The 22,466-nt window shown below is 37.8% G+C and overlaps 1 protein-coding gene across 1 annotated transcript; it reads right to left on the bottom strand.

The window, feature by feature from the left end:
- Positions 1-375: 375 nt before the first annotated feature.
- On the bottom strand, positions 376-7,681 carry LOC149819069 (cyclin-A2-4-like). The gene is made up of 11 exons (XM_089986338.1): positions 7,326-7,681; positions 6,844-7,078; positions 4,985-5,127; positions 4,492-4,584; positions 3,452-3,585; positions 1,968-2,043; positions 1,150-1,226; positions 1,010-1,043; positions 782-934; positions 540-686; positions 376-432 (listed from the first exon to the last, which is right to left on the bottom strand). Exons 1-11 carry the CDS (start codon positions 7,620-7,622, stop codon positions 376-378), a joined length of 1,446 nt encoding a protein of 481 aa, XP_089842464.1. The 5' UTR covers positions 7,623-7,681.
- Between the last annotated feature and the right edge of the window lie 14,785 nt (positions 7,682-22,466).

Below are 22,466 nucleotides of genomic sequence, written 5' to 3'. Positions count from 1 at the left end.
TTAATGCATACAGAATTGCTTACAACAGTAGCAGCGACTCCATAGAATAGAGTAGCTCCATTACTGACCCTTCGAAAAAATGATAATGTTGGAGAAGAAGCTCGGTTGGGTTTGTCACATAAATTTGAAATGTGAAGCTCACTGTCTCCAGCATACCTTCTGTCATGGTCCGCGATTCATAGACTAATCCAAGCTAAAGAAACAGATGTAAGGACATAATACGCTATGACCAGGGTCAATTATGTCTTTGAATCTCAGTCAAATAAGGACAGAAACTGCATAGAGATGCTGCTGGAACAGAGTCTGAGCCAGTTTAAGACATGATGAGGGAGACCATAAGGTTATAATGGTCGTCAAATTCAGCAGTTAGTCATATCACTGGAAGAGCGTGTCAAGTGGTTTCGGGAACGACAAAGCAGCCACAGTCTTGAACTGCAAAGATGACAAGAAAAAAATCATTCATGGCAGATGAATGATTTTGTTAGCCAATCTTTAAAGGTCCATTTTCTGTCACCTCATAAAAAAGAAGCCGCAAGTACCTTTTGTTGGCTATACTTCTCTCTTATTGCTTTGAGAGGGACACTTATAGCCGTATCCTTGACATCCATCTGCAAACGATGAATTTCAAATACTACAGCTTTTAGATCCAATGCCTTATAATTCGTGTAGTGCTCAAGGGTTGAATTCTGTAAAACATATCAAACAACACACAAACAAGATTACATGTGTGGCCTAAGCAAATTTATGGAGAAACAAAGAGAAAAGTGAAGAAAGAAGAGACCCAAGGATGTGATAATTGATCGAGTGTCCATTTGGCAAGGAATATAGCAGATGCAGCTACAAGAGAAGGAAGGAACTTCAGGAATCCATAATCAAGTAATGTAAGCTCTGCTAGATAATTTGCCAAGAACTCCAATGCAAATATGCGATCCATCTGAACCAAGACATCAACTCTAGTTAACTGGATTTCTGGTCAACAGGGATGAGAAATTCAAGAAACTTCTTATACCTTGTATGAAGCTTGTGCTGCTCGTAGAAACCTCCTGCATAGACACCATGAAATAATAGACACGTTCTGAATTCAGCACTTCAGCACAAAATCCAGAATTGAAAGAGATATGCAACATCAAGTGTACAAAGATCACTCACCTGAGAAAAGTCTTTGTAGTTGGTGTGGACAACTCAAAGCACAAATGATTCAAAACATCAGCCTCCATCTTTAAAACCTGTTATAATTTTGTAAGAGTGTTAGGTTGATAACCTATGCCAAATCTCTCAGGGTGCAAAGCTACTGCAATCAAGCCCAACCAGAGCCAAGTCCAAGCCACTGGCCTTCCAGACATGGGTGACCATGTCAACTGATTTCGCAATTTCAGAATCATCACATTGAGGAATTTGAGCATTATCAGGGCCCTGACCCCTGAGTCAAGCTCCTTTTTCTATACTAAGGAAGCAAGAGAAACTTATTGCCCAATCCATGCCAAAATTGCACTACTCTATAAAGATCAAGTGACCCAAAGAGCCCATCTTACTTCAAACCAATTTCAAGGATCACTTTTATGGTTGGTACTTTATTAACAATACGGCAGGAACAGTCACAGAAAAGGCAATAGTTGTCATTGGAAGAAATTTGCATGATTGCAAAACGAATGTACTTTTTAATGTGCCACTCAGATGTTGCGTACATCATAAATGACAGATTATTCAACATAATAACCACAGCCCAAAACAATCAATGTGAATTTTTAATAACTGATTAAAGATTTTCTTTATCCGAATCTGCATGACAGCTTTTCATGCCAAGAACCCTTTTTTGATACTTGATGAATTCCTTCACTGAATTGTAGTTTTTCAAGATAAAATTCTGTGTAGTTTTTCAAGATAAAATTCAGAAAAACATCAAGCAAAGGATAACTTTTTTATATATATTCAAAGTGAATATGTTTAAAATCAATGAAAATGGACACCTGTTGCTTATTGTATGTATTATCTGTAATCAAACAAAAATCCTCCACACGAGGTGCACAAATCTCTTCATATTTCCTGCACACCAGACAGATAGACAATAAAAAACATTATATCACTATGACTGGTAGCAAGAGAAGAAAATGTGTGTTTAGATAGTAACCTAAAGTATAGCAAAATGCTAGTCTGCATGACACATGTTTATAACATACCAAAAAGTTAAAACTAATTAATAGTTCAACAAAGAACCATAGTGGATAGTAATTAAAGAATTGTTAAAATACAGGCATGACACATTTTGAAACAATGCAAGCATGACACATTTTGAAACAATGTAAAAATTTCAGCAGCATTGAGTTCACCACTTGAGAGAAATATCATGGTCTCTTTCAATTATCCAAACTACAAATATTACAGATCATTGCTTCCTATGAGACCAATAACCATATAACTGCAACAACTGATAAGAAATGTGCCAAAATTACTTTTCCAGGCTAGCTTAACAAAAAACAAGACATGACCAAGTGAATGCCAGTTCTAATCCTTTTGTGCAAAAGGAAAAAATCACATCAAGAAATCAAACAGTTACTCTTGTAACTTTTTTTCACAAGAATATTCCTTATTAACCTAAATTTAGATGAAGACAGAAATATTAAAAAAAACAGGAAATATAACGAAAAAATGAAATGTGATTCAAATTTCTAGAAAAAAAATGGAGCAAAGATCTTAGAGACATGCAGTGATAAAAATCACAACATCAAAGTTTAACCTATATTAATAAGATAAAGTAAATCTGATAAAACGTATGTCCACTTAATTACTAAGAAACTTTGAGAAAAACACGAAGTATGTCATCAACTTTGGTGGAAGAAAAAATCCACAAGATTACACGAGTTCAGTTTCCAAATGGAAATGAAGATAAAAGATTTATATAAAATACCACAAAAACATGATCTAATATAAAATCTAGCAAGATTTGTCACAACTAGGATTTGGAGAACAAAGTAGAAAAAGTTACAGCTTAAAAAAAGTGTTTGTTTGCCAGTTCACATATAGGAACAAAGTCTTACATAACAAAGCAACTGGACATTACAACTGCTTCATTTAAGTGCTTTGTTATAAAAAAAATAATATGCCCAAAGTATTCTTTCAATTATTTCTTTCTCATCAAAATAAAAACCTAGAAATAAAGAGGTAGAAAACTTTCAAACTCATTTGTCTAGTTGAATGCCACATAATCAAAGTCTGCATGTATATTGATATAAACCAGTCCAACCAGGCTTGTCATGACACTCGCATACAACTGTGTCATATGGATCATAATCACTTGTTTATTATACAATTTCAAAATCATGCACTGCAATTATAAAATGCAAACATGCAAAAGTGACACGAATGCTTCCAACTACCAAGAACATTAATTCTTTATATCACTGCTCAAAGTAATAAAACACCAAGTACAAAATCTGGTTGGAGAAGGGCTCACGATGCAATAAATATGCATGTAATTCCAACTAGTTGTAGCATCTTCCTTTCAACAGGATTGCCAGAGAGGAACCTATCAATGTAGTAGACTGTGAGATAAAGTGTGTCTGGAACAAGTCTATATTCTTCGCAGACCTGAAACCAAAAGGAAAACACATGATGAGATATGAAATAATATCAAACAAGACTATTTTTCACAGACCAAAAAAAAAAGACCGTAGTCAAACAGGGATGCTTCCAAAGTCAAATTAGAGAGAAAATGCAAGACGCTAATGCTAGAACTCTGATTCAGATATAATCAAATATATGCTTCTAGTCATATTTGACTGTGCTTTAGCTGATAGTCAGACACATCCAGCATCTGCTATCACCATGTCTGGGTAGACTGCCCTTGCTTACTATGATACATCAACATCCACAGGTTCCATAGTTCATCAAGCTTATAGTAATCAACTTTTTGAATCCTATAGAAACAAGCTACAAATTTATTTTTACAACTTTATCATATATCAATGGATGTAGACACGTCTTTGATCCACAAATTTATGATTATGTTTGTTATTTCCATTTGTAATTAGATTCCTCATACCAAAAAAGGAGCATTTCGATATTTCTTTCATGATCCAAGGCAGACGGCAAGCTTTAATTTGTTCCACCATCAAGATCTAATCCAACTAGTGATAATGTTCTGTTACAAGTGTTCCCCATCACAAATAAGATACTAAATGATGTTGCAAAGTGATGGTCCAGAATAAGACAGACTGAATAACCATGTAAAAGGTCACCAATAAAAGGCTTGACTCTGGACCCAAACAGGCCTATAGACCGTAGTCACACTCGCTACATCAACCCAATGCAACTTGAAACTAAGCCTGGCTTAAAAGCCAAATTTCTTTCCAACAAAGACAGACCAAGTGTATTGAGTCACTTTATTCCAAAGGCAAGGCTACAGCATTGGAGTTTGGACCTCACCAAATAATTGCAGGGCTATAATAGAGAAACAATAAAGAAAAAAGGAAACAAAGGAGGATATGAACCAACCTCAACAAGCCAGTCTATAAGAATTGCACGCATAGCTGGAGAAATATCCCATTGTACCATATTCATGTAATTATTTGATAGCCGCTGCTTCAACTGGAGATGAAAGGGAACATTAAAATAGGCAATCATCCAGATGTCATCAAACTGGCAAAATTAACTACCCCTAAAGCTTCTTATTTACAAACTAAGTGCGGGCCAGGATTTGGTGGAGAGAGAGAGAGGTATGGCATCTGTAGGGTTCAGCAAAAACCATGTTAAGAAAAAAAGGCCTAAATGGATGTAAAAGAAATCTATTGCCACCATCTCTCCAGAGATGGATCAAGTTGCAATAAACAGTCTATTGACAGCTAATTCAAATGATTTAAGATGATCAATCACTAATTTCCTTCAAATACAAAAAAAATATTCCAAAGAATAAAAAAACACATGCAGAAAAAAAAGTAAGTTAATAAACTTCAGAAGATATTTGTGCAGGACTTGTGACCATACAAACCTCAGCTTCTCGTAAGTAAGCATAAACCTCTGGGGCATAAAGGCTACACATTTGAGGATCTTTGTGGTCAATATCAATGTCTATGAAGTGCAAACTGGTAGATGCTTTCCCCATCTCCATGTGTTCATTAATGACTGCATCACCTGATTAAAATAACTGATCTACTTTATTATAACAGTAAGAAAACATGTACTCTAGAAATCTACCAAATAAGTAACCCAACACTAATCACTATGTGAAAACCAGTAAAATACTTCTCATTCTACTAATATTTCTTGATCATAAAATTTTATACAGAAGGTCTTAGATTGATATACGTCAACATTCTTTTGGCCTTGAAAATAACAAAGAAGAGTTTAAATATCCCATGCTATGCAGGTGAATGCAAGCTTTTAAGCTAGGCATTCAATATCTGCATTTTCCAGATGGATGGCTCATATGAGCACAAAAGATGATCATACCACTGACTTAGTAAATCCGATTGAACACAACAAGAGTTTAAAGCTTGCATGCTATGCAGGTGAGTGCAACCTTTTAAGATATGCATTCCATATGTGCATTTTCCAGATGGATGGCTCATACAAGCCAAAAGATCGTCATACCAATGACTTAGTAAATCCAGTTGAACACAACAAGAAAACTAACAACCACCTGAATGAAAAACTGTCTGATATTAACCAATATCACATCTATGTCACATAGGTGCGGGTGCGGATGCGGATGCGGCACTTTAAAAATACTTGGGTGCGGGGAGTATATATATATATATATATATATATATAAATGGACTTGATTAGGGTTAACTGAATCTACTTTTGGATAGAAATGGACCTCAGTGTGGTTGACTTCACCTAACACAAAGGAAGCTGTGTCCAAGTGTCGCACCCACCTGGGTGCGGGTGCGGTGCCCTGTTAGGAGAGTCCGTGTGACATAGTATCACATATACTGGTTGTAGCAATTTCTCATCAAAGGAATATCTCAGAAGGTTTTAAAAGAATTCTGGTTTATCAAGAAAATCTCAGAAAAATGCCAGTCAACTAAATATTTGTAAAAAACTGTAAAGAATAAGTGAAATTATCCACAATATAGGAATTGAAACCTAAATAATTCCCATCAAATTTCTCCAAAAGAAAACCGATTAGTCCAGAAAAATATTAGTCCCATAATGATGGGATTCAAGAGGGAGTCCTTCCAATGCTTATATAAGACAAACCCCTCTCTCAATCAAAGCACTCTGAAGTGTGTGCACACTGGTGTCATATGCAAATGTTAGCAAGTGCATATAAAATTATAAATTAAAAGGGTTAAATTTAAAATATATGGTCACGAATTTATCATGTCTTAAATCTGTGATAAAGAAAGTAATATTTTACTTTATCATGCACTTGTTTATTTATCATGAAAGAAAAACAAATTGAAAATCTAGGTGATATTTGGGACAATGATATAAACCAAGATGCTCACTTATTTCACCAAATATTATGGTCAAGTAGTTGCAAGCACAAGCTATATCACACAGTTGGCATAAAATACTGTAAGGAAATAAAAGAATAAGGAACAAACGATGGTCATTGTTATAAATAATTTTGAAAAGTGGTATGTAAATAGAAAGACACATTTGTTTTCCAGGGACTTTGATCTCTCCAACTCAGTTTTCTAAAAATTGAAATGGATGGTTCCAGTTATTTATCGAGTTGTTTAATCAAGATATAAAGATGTAAATATGGATACATGAAATAATTTCCCACAAAAAATTCATTTAAAGTGGAAAAGTATTATACTCTGGTGATTTCTTTGTGAAAATATATCCAATCTTATCAAGCATTAACATCAAAAGCATTGAAGCAGTGCATCAGACCTTTGACAGTAGAGACCACAACTTCTGAAGTATGTTCATGGACTTTATTCACTTTCTCGTGCTCAAGGTCAACCAGATTGTCAGTCAGTAAATTTGTGTGTGTCATCACTTCGGCCTCCTCTTGACACTTTGCTACGTCTGCCTTCTTTTGACATTCTGTCACCTCTTCCTCACCAGAGGGAGCAACCTTGGAGTCCATTCCAGTATTCCGCTTAACATTCTTGCAACTCTTAGTCTGTATATTTTGACTAGCATATTCAGTTTCTTTCAATACACAAGGAAAACAGAATTATCAAAAAATAATGCAACTAAGGCAACCTAATACAAGTATTTTCTAATTGGCATCAAAGAAAACAAAAATAGAATGGCAAGAAGAATTTTAAAATACTAGTTTTCAGTTCAAAAAGTTGTTCGGTCCTTCTTGGTTGCAAAACTTTTTGTTGTAAACTGTCAGGCAGGTAAAAATATGTTCTACTTCAAACCTTCATTTTGGCTGCTTTAATGCAGTTAGCATATGAACTCTCACAAATAACATTAGAGACATCCTTTAGCACAGCCTGCCTCTTATTCTGAAAGTTTGGAATGCCTAGAGCAGCTTGGTTTTCATCCATGGCAGCCCTCTTAGAATATCCATGGGGAATTTTTTTCTTCCCTTGCTTTGTAGAAGATGCTCTTGGGGGGATTGCTCCACTAGCAGCACACATAGCTGCTGCTCTTAAACGAGTAATTCGGCCTGTAGGCCCTGGAGCTCCAGAACATATGATGTTTTCTTTGTCCATTGCCAAGGGCCTCACTAAATGACAGTGGGAAGCTCTTAACGTGTTTCAGCTCTATGAACCTACATGCAAAACTTTAAGCAGTTCAATATCGAAAAGAGGGGAAGATGAAGAATAAAGGTTATTGTAAGACACTTGACTGCAGCTCTGACTGGCACAAAGAATTACTTGGATGAAAATACCGAAGGGACAAGAGCATAATGCCATTTCATTGCTAAACCAGTTAGAGATATAGATGTGATTTCAGATTAAACTGAAGCGCCAAAAAGGTCTTTTCAAATTCAATGCTGAATGCCAAGGCAGAGCATTCCGTACATATCTAATCAGGCATATTTCAAAGTTGATCCTCCCCTAGTATAACAAAAGGTACTTACTTTGAAGTTTGAACACTCCCAAGTATTGCTATAAAAAATTGACTGACAATTTCACATTGCTAAGTAAAATCAAAATTTTGCTGAATATCAGATCTTGCATAAAAGAGCAAAAACAAGTGAAAATTCAATTAGTATTATTGAACATTGTGCTCTCTGGAGAAACCGAAGCCTTGAGGCCAAAATCTTATTTCTTTTATGAGATTTTAACCAAATAAAATGAAGCAAGCCAACATCATCCACAAAGAAAAGAAAAAGTAAATAAGAAGCATCAATCACAAGAGATACGATATATCTAAAACACCATGTGCACGTAATTAGTCAATAGTCATAGAACTCAAGGATGCCAAAGGCAGGACACATATTAGCACAGATTTATTCATGTGCCACTTGCATGTTGGTTTTTGAAACCACATTATTGAAAACTTTAGAGAATGTCAACTATGATTCTGTGTCTAGATTTTTAAGTTACGCTTATAGTGGCAGCTTGCAAATATACATGATTTAGGCACCATTTTCTATCACTTTTCTTATTTCAAGCAATGTATTACCACAATAGATGTAAACTCCTCATATCCAACCAACAGATGTATGTAGCAATTTTACGACTACTAGACAATCTAGTATCTACACAGCTAGCATGACATTCTCAGAAATAACTTTTCAACCCAAACCTCCTATTAGCAAAATAATTTAACTATTAGTGTGGTTTTTTAAACCACACTATTGAAAACTTTAGAGAATGTCAACTATGATTCTGCGTCTAGATTTTTAAGTTGCGCTTATAGTGGCAGCTTACAAATATACATGATTTAGGCACCATTTTCTATCACTTTTCTTATTTCAGGCAATGTATTACCACAATAGATGTAAACTCCTCATATCCAACCAACAGATGTAGCAATTTTACGACTACTAGACAATCTACACAGCTAGCATGACATTCTCAGAAATAACTTTTCAACCCAAACCTCCTATTAGCAAAATGCTTTAACTAAAAGTTATTGCACTTCGTGGCCACTGAATCTGTCGCTTTAACAATGACGCTGCAATATATGCTTCCAAAATGTTCTCTAATGCTAAGCAAAGAGCAATCGAGTATGGGCATGTGCAAGAAATCTAGGTTAGATGTATCTATGCCTATTTTCTTCTTTCCTGTTAACATAAAAGAAGACAACTGTCCCTTTTTAAGAATGCATCTAGATGATATTCTTATGTAACCCAATTTGTGACATGTCCATCTCACCTCACTTTGAAACCATTAAGAGGTAGAGATCAGTGCTGCAGACGTGGCTGCCTGCCATCACCATGTGAGATTTCACTTTAGCAATAATGATGTAAAACCTAATTGATGGATGCTACAATCATCGTCATCGTACCTATAATGTGAGATTTCACTTTATCCATAAACAAACAGACATAATGTGGTAGGATTGATAAACTTTCCATACAGCTCGTCGACCTACTAGTGCTTCCGTTTCAGAGAAAGACACCACAAACATCCATATAATGCCTTTCTTTTATAATGCAGTTTGCTCTTATCTTTGGCGTATAAAAGTCTAGACTGCCAAGAATGCAATCAGACTGTAGATCCGCTCAATACATGAATGAAGAACTTGAAACCTAAGCCGCTCAGATACAGACTTTGTGAGGGGCTCCGGACACAAGTCCAGGAACAAACCCAACTCAAAACAATCTTAATCGAGCAAAACCATCACACTCCTTGGTGACTATGAACCAAACCGACACATATTTGTGCAAGAGCACCAAAGCACAATCCAAGCCGATAATCGTCAAGACAACAACAATGCAAACACGAATATGGGGTTCTTTGATCCGATCAGGTGTCAAAATTCTCCACCGCAGACTTAGACATTCTACACACCCACGAAAATCAAACGGAAAACTCTAAATATCCAGAAAAACAAACCAAGAAAGACAGCAGAAAAATCCCCACACACAATGTACTCAAACGGTGGAAATCTGAAACCCAAACCGTCTACAATTCCAAGCGTAAAGCTAGAAGAAAGATCAACGATTTAAAAAACCCATATTATCAGTAATAAAAGAATCCAACCTAGGCAATTCAAAATCACAAAATACACGGGGTAAATTTCATAATAGAAAATTCAAAGAACAAGAACGCCGAGAGAGAGAGAGAGAGAACCAGGCAGAAACACCATCATCTCCAGTCAGCCAGAAGAGAAACCCCAAACTCATAAAATTTGCAGGAGGAAGAAGAAGAAAGAAAAAAAGGGAAGGGAGGAGGAAGGCGACAATCTTGCCTCGTCAAAGGAACGTTCTAGAAGGAACAGCAGGAGCGTCCTCCTCTACTCCGGTCGTTGTCAACCTCCATGAGATCTGATGCCCTCACCACCAAAAGCAAGAAAAAAAAAAACAGAAAAGAGAACAAACACACCCTCTCCCTCTGAGATCACAGAACAGAGCAGAGAGAGAGAGAGAGAGAGAGAGAGAGAGAGAGGCCGCCAAGTGACTGCTTTTTGAAAAACCCAAACAGCGTGCGCAGAGCGGGACACTCACTGTACCACCAGCACTTTCAAATCCTCTCTCACTCGTCACTCTCTTTATCGTTGAACATTTCAAATCCCCACTTTTTTATTATTATATAATTTGAATCTCTTTATTTCTCTCTCTTCAACGTCAACTAAGCATTCTAAATTTATAAATAAATATGTGTTCCCTTGTAACTTACATTGTAAAGTTGAGTCTTTACTTTTGTTGAGTCTGCTGCCCGATTCAGGTGAATCAATACTCCAAAGGGAAAGCCCATATAGTTGAACTTTAAGAGGCTTACGAGCTAAAATTATGAATAAATTAATTAAATGTGTTAAGCTTTCTTTTGTTCACCCTCATTGTGATTGTTTCTTGTGATTGCAATTCTTCTTTCTCTCTTTTCTCTTGCTTTCTTGCACTCTAATTACAAGCTTTTGCGATTGGCAAGCGAGCGATAAGTAAGTTTACGGCGGTAAGGAATGATCGGCGTGCCGCGCTGACCTATTGAAGGAAATAGGCTCGTGACAAGTTGTATCAAAGCTCATTACCGTGCTGGAGAAGGGATTCCGAAGTCGGTGTCGACAGACACGCCGACAGGCTACGGTTTATGAGCAGGACATCGTGACGTCTTACCAAAACTTGCGTAACACCAAAGGCAAGACAGTTGTCGGAGCTAAGGAGATGAGTTTACCTCAGAGCCAAGAGCAGATGACTGCAACTGTCAACAAGCTGTGACTTCGCATAAAGAAGCGATTTCATGTGCAGTGAATCATTCGGTGAACTGAATGATGTGGTGGCGAGCCTACAAGAGCAGATGATCTTACTGATAGAACATGTCACTTTGTTGACAACAACAGTGGCCGACTTACAGACTGAAGTAGGGGAGTTTCAGTTGAATAACCGCAGATTACAGCGGACAGTGACCCTAAATTGGAAAAATGATGAGAGGCCATAAAGGATTGATGTGCCAAGACCAGCAAAGTTCAATAGTTCTTACGACAGTAAGGCCATTGAGAACTTATTGTTCCAAGTATAAGACTACTTGGATATTCAGATTGTGACAATTGAAAATCTCAGGATTAAGGCTGCAGCAGCTCTACTGGATGGAGATGCTATCGCTTGATGGAGAAAAAAATGCAGTGACATGAAGAGGGGTCAATGCGTGATAGACAAATTTGATGACTTCAAAATAGAACTGTGCAACTACTTCATGCCGAGGAATATGCAAAAATAGTCTTACAGGATGGTGTCAGATCTTAAACATACTGGTTCATTGCAAGACTATGTCAGAACGTTTCATAAGCTTATGTTTGAGGTGCCTAACATGCCAGATGAGGACAAGCACAACTGGTTCATTGTGGGACTTCAGTCATGGGCACAGTCCGAAGTGAATTTGAGCAACCCCAGTACTTTGGAAGATGCATACGTGATGATCGAGCGCTTAGCTGACACTCAGCGCAAGCTCTTCACCCCATCAACCAAGGTAAAAAAGAAGCCTTACCACGGAAGCAAGAAGGACAAGCGACACAACAATAAAGGTGAGGCATCGACATCCCACCAATTTGATAAGAAATAGAACTTCAAGAAGTATAACAACAACAAGAAGAGAGCAGTTGTTACTTATTGGTTCTATGGTGATATACATATCGCCAGACAGTGTCTGAAACACTTTATAAAGGACGACAGGCAAGCCAATGCAGCATAGACAGAATGCAGTGATACTGAGATCATGCAACAAAGAATGGAGGCCATGCGATCGATTAACGCAGCTAGAAGTTGCGCAACTGAAAACATGCAGGTCAGTAAGGAACTCATGTACCTAGAAATCATTACGAATGAAAAGTCTACTTCAGCAATAGTAGACTCCGGGGCCACACACAATTTCGTCTCACGGGAAGAGACAGAGCGGTTGGGCTTGAAGCCCAGACTAAAGCAGAGGATCATCAAAACAGTAAACTCTGAGGCCAAGCCCATTCTTGGTGAAGCAAGGGATATGGCTATCCAAATTGGGAGTTAGGCCGATAAAGCCAACTTCTTAGTGGTGTGCCTGAACGATGTTGAGATGATTTTGGGTATGGAGTTTCTATGTAGCCAGAATACGATGATGATGTCAAAGTTTAACTTGTTGACGATTATGGGGTCAAACATGTCACACACAGTTCAATGCCTTACTTAGAAAGGCAAGACTTCAGTGTTATCGGCAATGCAATTAAAAAAGGGTGTCAAGCATAAGGAGCAGACATTCTTAGTTGACGCGCGTGGAGAAGAAGAGAATGTGCAAGCAGCAGTGCCGCCGACCCTAGCCCCATTATTGACAAAATTTTAGGGGGTGATGCCTCCAGAATTGTCGAAGCGTCTACCACCAAGATGCGAGGTCGACCATAAGATTGAGTTGACCCCGAGAGCAAAACCCCCCACAATGGTTCCATACCGCATGGGGTCAGCTGAGCTGAAAGAGCTGCGCAGGTAGTTGTACGAGATGTTAGATGCAGACACCGTTCGTCCATCAAAAGCACCATTTGGCGCCCCAATCCTATTTTAGATAAAACATGATGGCTCCAAGCGGTTATGTGTGGACTACCATGCGCTAAATAAGGTCATGGTAAAAACAAGTACCCATTGCCACTAATAGCGAACTTGTTCGATTAGTTGGGCAGTGCCCGAGTCTTTTCAAAGCTAGACTTGAGATTGAGTTATTGGCAGGTGGGGATTGCAAATAGCGATGAGCCGAAGACAACTTGTGTCACCCACTATGGTGCTTACGAATTCTTAGTAATGCCATTCAGGTTGACGAATGCTCTAGCCATATTCACGACTCTAATGAATCATATTTTCTACCCTTACTTAGATAAGTTCGTGGTAGTCTACTTGGATGACATCGTGATCTATAGCAGCAACATGGAGAAACCTGTCGGGTACTTGTGAACAGTGTTTCAGGTGCTAAAGGTGAATGACCTTTATGTTAAACGAGAGAAGTGCCTCTTCGAACAGGAGGAGATCAGTTTCTTCGGCCACGTTGTGGGACGTGGTATGCTGCGCATAAATGGGCAAAAGATAAGAGACATCTAAGAATGGGTTTCGCTGAGCAAAGTACCAGAGTTCCGGTCATTCCTTAGTTTGGCGAATTACTATCGGCGATTCATTGAAGGTTACTCCCTCATTGTTGCGCCCCTCACTGACTTGTTAAAGAATAATCGGGTATGGCTCTCGACAAGAGCATGCCAAGATGCCTTTGACGGCTTGAAGAAAACCTTAGTGAGGGAGCCAGTGTTGCGACTGCCTAATCACTCGAGACCCTTTAAGGTCCACACAGACGCCTCAAACTTTGCCATCAGTGGAGTTATTATGCAGGACGGTCATCCGATCGCATATGAGAGTCGTAAGCTAAATGATGTAAAGAGGCATTATACGGTACATGAACGTGAGATGACGGTCATCGTGCATTGTCTCTGGACCTGGCAACACTACCTTTTGGGTGCCCAGTTCATCGTTAAGATGGACAATGTTGCCATAAGCTATTTTTAGACACATAAGAAGTTAACACCAAAACAAGCTCGATGGCAGATGTTTTTTGTTGAGTTCAACTTTGCCTTAGAGTACAAGGTTGGGAAGACCAATGTAGTTGCGAATGCCTTGAGCCGCAGGGCTAAACTGGCTATTGTGCGTGCCGCGCCTTTTGAAGTGCATTTAGAGGGTGCTTTGTTGAGCCGCATCCGCGAAGGTACACAGCAGGATTCGACAGGACAACACCTTGTTTCTCTAATGCATGCAAAGAAGACTCGACGATTTTGGCTACGGGATGGCCTCCTCGTGACAAAGGGAGGACGCATCTTCCTGCCGTGGTAGGGAAGCTTCCACCGTGAACTGCTTAAGGAGTGTCATGATACACTATAGGTCGGTCATCCAGGTCAGAAGCGGACCTTAGCACTCCTTGAGCATGGTTATTATTGACCGCAAATGATGGACAATGTGGAGGGGTATGTGCGAACATGCCTCATCTGCCAGCAAGACAAGGGGACCAACCAGAAGACTGTCGGCCGCCTTGAGCCTCTGTCTATTCCAGAACATCATTGAAAAAGCATTTCCATGGACTTTATTGTTAGTCTGCTGAAGGTAGATGACTTCAGCTCCATTCTGGTGGTGGTGGATCGTTTCTCAAAGTATGTTACCTTCATCCCAACTTCTAAGGAGTGCCTTGTAGAGAATACTGATAGTTGTTTGTAAAGCATGTGATGAACCATTAGGGCATACTAAAGAGAATTATGAGTGATCGCGATGCTGACTTCACGTGCAAGTTCTAGCGTGAGGTATTTCGGCTACTTGGTTCTGATTTACTATTTTCAACAAGCTTTCATCTGCAGATCGATTGTCAAACAGATCGCATCAATGGGATACTTGAGCAGTACCTTAGACACTTTGTTAGTGCCAATCAGAAAAATTGGGTAAAGCTCCTTTACGTGGCACAATTTTATTACAATCTGCAGAAGAGTGAGTCTTCAGGCCACAACCAGTTTGAAATAGTCACAGAGCAGCATCCACTGACCCCGCACACTCTTGCCACACAAGAAAAGGAAAGGTCATCATTTGCCTATCAATTTGTTTGAGATTGGCACAAGCAGAATGAGTTGATGAAGGCATTCCTACACAAGACGACAAAGAGAATGAAGAAGTGGGCGGACAAGTATCATTGACTCACTGGGTTCCAAGTTGGAGACCAAGTGTTGGTGAAGCTTTATCCTGGTTGCACAAGCATCTTTCGCAGGCAGTACCACAAACTAATCAGAAAGCATGAAGGACCATTCACCATCACAAAGAAGGTGAGCAAACTGACGTACAAGCTGAAGTTGTCTCCAGATTTTAAGGTGCACCCGGTGTTCCACGTGTGCAACCTCAAATAGTTTCATACAAATGGCAGAGATCCAAAACGTAGCTTACCACACGTGCTCCCATCATGCAGAGGGCCTTGACAACAAAACGAGCCAAAAAGAACCTCAGTCAGATCCTTCGCCACAAGGTCAACTACTTGGGCAAAGTGAAGAAATACCTAGTGCAGTGGGAGGAAACAAAAGAACCTACGTGGGAGCCAGCTTTTTGGATGAACAGCCGCTACCCGACTGAAGTCAGGGCTTACCATAAAACAGATGGCATCGAGGACGGTGCATGATTTGAAGGGGGGAGCATGTTCCCTTATGACTTACATTGTAAAGTTGTGTCTTGAGTCTGTTTTGCTTTTGTTGAGTCTGATGTAAGCTGCCCGGTTCAGGTGAATCAATACCCCGAAGGGGCAGCCCATATACTTGAACTGTAAGAGGCTTATAGGCTAAAATTATGAATGAATAAAATGCGTTGAGCTTTCTTTTGTTCACCCTCATTGTGATTGCTTCTTGTGATTGCAATTCTCCTCCCTTTATTCTCTCTTTCTCTCTTGCGCTCTGATTACAAGCTTCCGCGACTAGCAAGCGAGCGATAAGTAGGCTTGTGGCGGTAAGGAAGGACTGTCACGTCGCGATGGGCTATTGAAGGAAATAGGCTCGTGACAATATGGCCTTTTTGAAAAATATTTCTCACCTTTTACGATCTTGCAGAAACGATCATTACTGAGGAAGGCATTAAATTAACTATGGTTTGATGGTTACTTAAAAAGATTGTTTTATCCTTAAGAACCATTTGATTGCCTCCCAATTGCTAAGTATGCCAACCATAGTGTAAAACCCACCCTACTCCTTCAGGTGGAGAAAATGTTAAAAAAAAAGCCTCGAACGAATGGGAAAGACGATTCCCCAGCACTATCATCGAGTGAGAGGGTGAGGCTTATCCTCACTCGTGAACTTCTCTGCCCCACCAAACGAGAGAATCAAGAGAGAGATCAAGAGTGACAGAGAGGGCGGGAGGAGAATCATCGGATTATCGTCGTTGGGAGGAGCCACCATCGGCAGGTACACCCTCTTTCTATTTTTTCTTCTTTATTTTAGTTTCTTAAGAAGGTCGGCAGTCATGGCTGCCCACATTGTAACATAGAGGTATATATATATATATATATATATATATATATATATAGAGAGAGAGAGAGAGAGAGAGAGAAGGGGAGGAAGCCAACAACAGAGGTTGCCGACAACCTCGGCCCTCGACAAGTAGAGTCGGTAGAGCTGACTCGGTCTGGGGGTGAACCAGACTTAGTTGGGTCTGTCAGGACTCAAAGGAGACGGTCTCGGTGAAACCCAAACCAACCAAGAAAAAAAAAGCGTGGGAGTGTCATGGCCGAACGAACCTGTCTGGGTGTGAACCCAGACCGAGTCGGGTCTAACTAAGACCGACTTGGTCCGGGTCAATCCTGACCAAGTCTGGTCAACGAGTCTCAAACCTGACTCGGTCAACCAAACCAGTTGTGACTAAACTGAACCGAGTTAGGTTTGGCACGGTTTCGGTTCCCTATTTGGGTCTGGATTGAACTGGACCAGATCAGGTCTCGATCAAGTTCAATCCAATTGACCTGGACTGATCCAAGTTAAATCAGATCCAGACAGAATTGGGTCTAGATCTAGTATAGAGTTGGATGGATCAATCTTGGATTTAGATCAAAACTGGATCTGGATCTAATTTGAAACTATTTAGACCAGTTCTAGATTCAACATATAACTGGATCTAAATCTAGTCCATAGTTGAATAAATCAGTACTAGATCCAAATCAGAACTAGGTCTAGATCTAGTCTGATAATGTTGAATCCAGATCAGAACCAGATATGCACCCAGTTTGTAATTTAAAATGAAACTTGTTTGGAACTGAATTAAACTATTCCAGTCTGTCCCTGACTGAGACAGAACTAAACCGAGTTGGAACAGTTGGGTCCAGTCCAGTTACACTAAACTGAATATGGATCTACACTTGTTAGTAAGCGGATCCATTATGGACTTTTGAGAATTCAATTGGGTAAACCCAAACTCAGTTGGTTCTGGACTAGGTTCAATAAACCTAGTATTCAAAACTCAGACCAAACTTGTTTCGATATAGAATGAGTCAGGTCAAATCACAATATTGAAATGACCAAATTACCCTTTGTGTGTACCTAATATCTAATTAAATAAAAATAAGCATAACTTCACACCCTAAACTCAAAATTAAATGAGGTTTAGTGCATTAGATTCATATCGCAGAGAGAAATCTTCACATCCTATGATTCTAACCAAATGAGGGGCAAAAAAATCAAAGTCTGACAAATCACATCAGAAAGAGTATTTTGATAATTTTGTCAAAATATAAATAATGCATGTCTATTAATATGAACATGCTTGTGTGATTATCAAATTCTATTGTTAGAGTCACTTAAGACTCGATTGCAACTAGAGTGTAACATTCACATTCGAGGTAAGGGGGGATATTATAAGCAACCTTAGTTGTGAATAAAGCATATTGGGTTGCATGTTTGCATTGTTTGTTGTATATTAGCATATTTAGAAATGTATCTCTTGAGTGTGAACATGATATGCATAGAATAATCATGCATGAGTTAATTGCAATGAGATAAATATATATACATGTCGGTCATGCATACTAGAAAGAAAGATTGTCTTTTGACAAAATATCTATGTTATACGCTCTAAATGACATGCATTGTAATGAGAATTGTGATTAGCCTTGAGTCTCTTGAGTTTAGCCATGTTGTTTGAATTTAAATTGAGATTAGTATGCTTCACCCCTTAAATCCTGAAAGTGTAGACCTATGGAAATGACTACCTAGTTTGCGGCAAGAGTGCATCCATCATGGAGAGTGGGCCGCCAGTGATTTAACGATGTAGAAACTCTACCTCGTTGCATGCTTTATATGATACAAAGTGTGAACCCTAGTATGATTTTGAGATTAAGAATGAGACTCATCATGATTATTTCACGATGGCACTCGTAGGAGAACGAGTGAAACATAAGCTTAAGAGTAATGTTCAAGGTAATGAACTTAAGATATGACTTAGGGTTTTATATTCACACAGTATTTGGGACTTTAGACAATTATAGTTGGTTGAAAGTCATTTATGGTTAGAATGTAGCATGAACCATGTCGAGTTTGAGCCTGAACTCCTGGCTAGCTACCGGTAAAGTTACCCTTGTTGTTTCACTACAGTGCTTGATGATCTGGTGATCACTAGAAGTGTATGGTTCATAGTCTGTCTGACAATGTAGAATTGAGGTATTCTACATGGGTTGCTACGCCCATAAATGACTATGGCCGGTATAGCCTACCTAGTATTATAGTTTGCTGTGAATATGTGTTAAATTTAGAGAGTTAAAGAAAAACTTTAAAATATATAAACCTTGTGTGGTGTGTCAAAAACTAAACTCAGATTAGGGGCTTAGAGCCCACTATAGTTGTAAGTTAAAATTATTTATTCTTATAAATATTATTTACTGAATTGTAAACTCACCCTTTGAATAATTACAACAGTAGGTTCCAAGTACACTAGTGTAGGCAAGACGTGATCAACAACTTTGACTCGGCAGTAGAGTTATTTGTTAGTTTTATTTTCTTGTCATTGAACATTCATGTAATTATCATTTATGTATGTTATGAATGATGAACCTTGTTAAAGAATTTGAGTTTATTAAAGAAAAAAAATTAGTCATATTTTCATTGTGTGAACTCTGTATGCTTTTCGTCTAAAAAGTAATACCAACTGAACCTGGACTCTAGAGGTCTCGGATCGAGGTGTTACAAATAGTGACTATAGTTAAAACCTCAAAATATAGGCAATTAAAAGATCATCAGAATTTGATTTTCTTTTAAATCTAATGTTTTTAGGCAAAATCTCAATAAGAAAGATAAATTAAAATATAAAAATATATTTTATAAGACTATATAAATAAAAATATTTAAAAATAAAAACCACATGTTTTTTCACAAAAAATAGATGTTAAAAACATAAAGGTCATGTTTAAATCACGATATTTATGTTTTGATGAAATATTTTGAAAATATCGTGAGAGTAGGTAATTTCTCGTGATATTATCATGAAATTTTCATGAATCTCATGATATTATAAGAGATTTTCATAAATCTCATGATATTTATCACAGTGATGCCAACCAAGCCCACAAAGGTTGTAAGGGCGAATTATGAATGTCACCAAGTTGATTGAACGTCACAAGTTCGAAACCCACAGATGGCCTCCCTTTCCCCAAGGTCGAAGTTGGGTGTACACTGTTGAGACGTGATTTAGACTGGATCCATGATCTGGATCCAGGGCTATGCAGGCATTATGTATTATTTATTATATGATTATCATGTGTGTGCTGTAATTTATATTCTTCATATTTGCACCTTATCTTGTATAATAGGTTGTTGATAGTACGGGCCATTATTGTAAATGTGCATGTACATTAGAAAGTTAACATTATAATACAAGAAAAAGGACCCAGACGTCACTAGTTGTTGACGTTTTTGGGTATTGCAACAACCTCTTGTTCTCCTCTTATCTTCTTTGTTCCAAGCAAGAGCTGGATTCATATGGTATCAGAACGGGTCTCGAGTTTAAGTCAATCAAGGTAAGGTCAGAAATCTTGGCTGCGAAAATCTCTTCCCCTTGTTTCTTTTCTTCTCTCCTTTGCTGTCTCTATATTCCTTTGGTTCCAACCTTTATTCCTAAACAATCTTGATGTATTTCTTTCTTGCTTAAAATATCCTGCTTTTTTCTTTCAGATTTGCATCTCTTTCCAGTTTTGTGAAGTTTATTCTCCTTCCTGTCAAATCATTGATCTGATTTTTAGATTTTAAAATACTTTGTTTGATTTTAAGATATGAAAATACTTTGCCCTTTTAGATCTGGTTTTGCTTCGGACCTGTGAAATTTATATTCACGAGAACAAATCGTCTCTTTGTCTCCTTTCAAATCGTTGATCTGATTTTCATATCTGAAAATTTATATTCACAAGACCCATGAAATTTAAATTCACGGGAAAAAATTATTTTCATCGATCTGATTTTAGATCTGGAAACATTCAAGTAAAGAAAGCATTTGATTCTGACGTGCACAACAAAAAAATGCTGCAGAAAATCATTTGGGTTCGCAGTTTTTTTTTTTTCCATTTGGGATATATTATCAGGTATTACTCTTGGCATTCATTTTTTTTATTATTCAAATCCTTCTCGTTCCGTTCTCTCATATTTATCATGGATTCTTCGGTGTCTTCTTCTCTCTCAGTTAGTTTTCTGAATCAGCTTGTCTTTGAAAAGCTTAATAATATCAATTTTCTCACCTAAAAATGCCAAGTCATCTCGTTCATTCACAGTCAGGATCTTTCGGGTCACTTAGATAGCTCGGTATGACCCCCCCTCTAAATTCATTAGGCAAGAAAAAGAATGTGATAAAGGGGTTGTTGTAATTACTCATGTTCGTAATCCTAAATATATCTCTTGGATGAAGCGGGATCAAGCTCTTGTAATATGCATTAAGTCCACTTTGTCTCAGGAAGTTCTGATCAGCATAGCTGATGACCCCACTGTCATGAAACTTTGAGATAAGTTGGTTCAGACTTATTCTTAAGTTTTTAAAGTCAGGATTATGTTCTTGAAGAGGGGATTTCAAAATTTCAAGAAATGTGCCATGTCTATAAGGAATATTTCAACAAAATGAAGTGGATCACGGATCAATTAGCCACCATTGGATATGTAGTCACAGAGAAAGATAATGTACAACCATGATATGACCTCTATATCCAACATTACCCAACTAATATCTTCATTTAGTACTCAAGGACTCTAAAAGAAATTGATTCCAAAAATTTTGACCCTAATTGTAAACTTGTCTTTATATGTAAATAAAAACCAATAAGAATATCTTAGATTCAGGTAAATATCATTATTAATTATTAATACCGTGATAACTAGTAATTAACAACTGAAAATGAACTGCACAAGACTTCAACAATTATGTGTAATTGTTACAAAGTATGTAACGTTTTTGGACATCTTCTTGTGTAGAACTTGTTAACAGCGATGAGAGGTCATGAAAGATATGTCACAGGGACTGAAATGAAACAAGATGCGCACAATCACAATGCCAACAAAGGGCTATACAAGTGCACAAACACAAGAGGGTCTCTAATGGACCTGTTACAATCTTATAAAAGAGATACATAAAAACACAATCTTCACAAATGCGCAATATAAAATAAAATGATTTTATTATCACCACAAATATGCTCGTAAAAGCATAGATACACTATACAAAGAAGCTCTATTTATAGAGCCTTACGTAGAGGAACAAGGGACTAAAAGGGAGGCAGTCGGACTGCTTCCCAACAGTCACATTTTGTAATTTACAAAAACGTAAATAAAATAAAAATAAAAAAGACTATACAGTTTCTATTGGACTGTATTTATTACATGGCATAAAAAGACCAAAATACTCCTGATATATATATATATATATATATATATATATTAACAGGGACATGCCAGACACTAGGCATGTCCCTGTGACACGACTAGAGAGGAGTATGCAACACCAGGTACTGTGCAACACTTTTCATCTTTAGTCAAAATCAGCGTTATAACAATATCATCTTTTTCTTTTTTTTTGCTGAAAAACATGCATAAACATATACATGTTTGGTAAATTTAATATATAAATTTGTTGAGAAATGACATCAATTAAAAAAGACTAAATGACAAAAGAACAGTTAAAGACTAAAGGCTGTCACATAGGTACAGTGTACAACATGGGTACAAAGGGTAGAACATTAAAATTTCTAGAAAGATCGGTATGTGATTACGGATATGCACACATACATACATGTTAAAATGCACAATTATGCTGTATCCTACAAAAATGCTCTAGATATAAAGTTATTGACTCCCAATTTTATGAATGTAAGTCTAAAATATGTTAAATATATATAGTTAACTAACAAGTGATGGTCAACAAAAATATAGTTAGCAGTAGACACTTTTGATATTTAGCATATAATTGCATC

The sequence above is a fragment of the Nuphar pumila genome, chromosome 13 (genome assembly GCF_984573655.1).
Source record: "Nuphar pumila chromosome 13, dmNupPumi1.hap1.1, whole genome shotgun sequence".
Taxonomy (NCBI): Eukaryota; Viridiplantae; Streptophyta; class Magnoliopsida; order Nymphaeales; family Nymphaeaceae; genus Nuphar; species Nuphar pumila.
Note: the sequence above shows the minus strand (reverse complement) of the source record. Positions and strands in the feature narration are given on the sequence as shown.

Excerpts from the sequence above, each read along its gene's own strand:
- LOC149819069 (XM_089986338.1), bottom strand. The coding sequence starts at position 7,622 with ATGGACAAAGAAAACATCATATGTTCTGGAGCTCCAGGGCCTACAGGC. Across the intron at positions 4,585-4,984 it reads CTTACTTACGAGAAGCTGAG|TTGAAGCAGCGGCTATCAAA; the intron begins GTTTGTATGGTC and ends TTTCATCTCCAG. Across the intron at positions 1,227-1,967 it reads ATACATACAATAAGCAACAG|GTTTTAAAGATGGAGGCTGA; the intron begins GTGTCCATTTTC and ends AAATTATAACAG.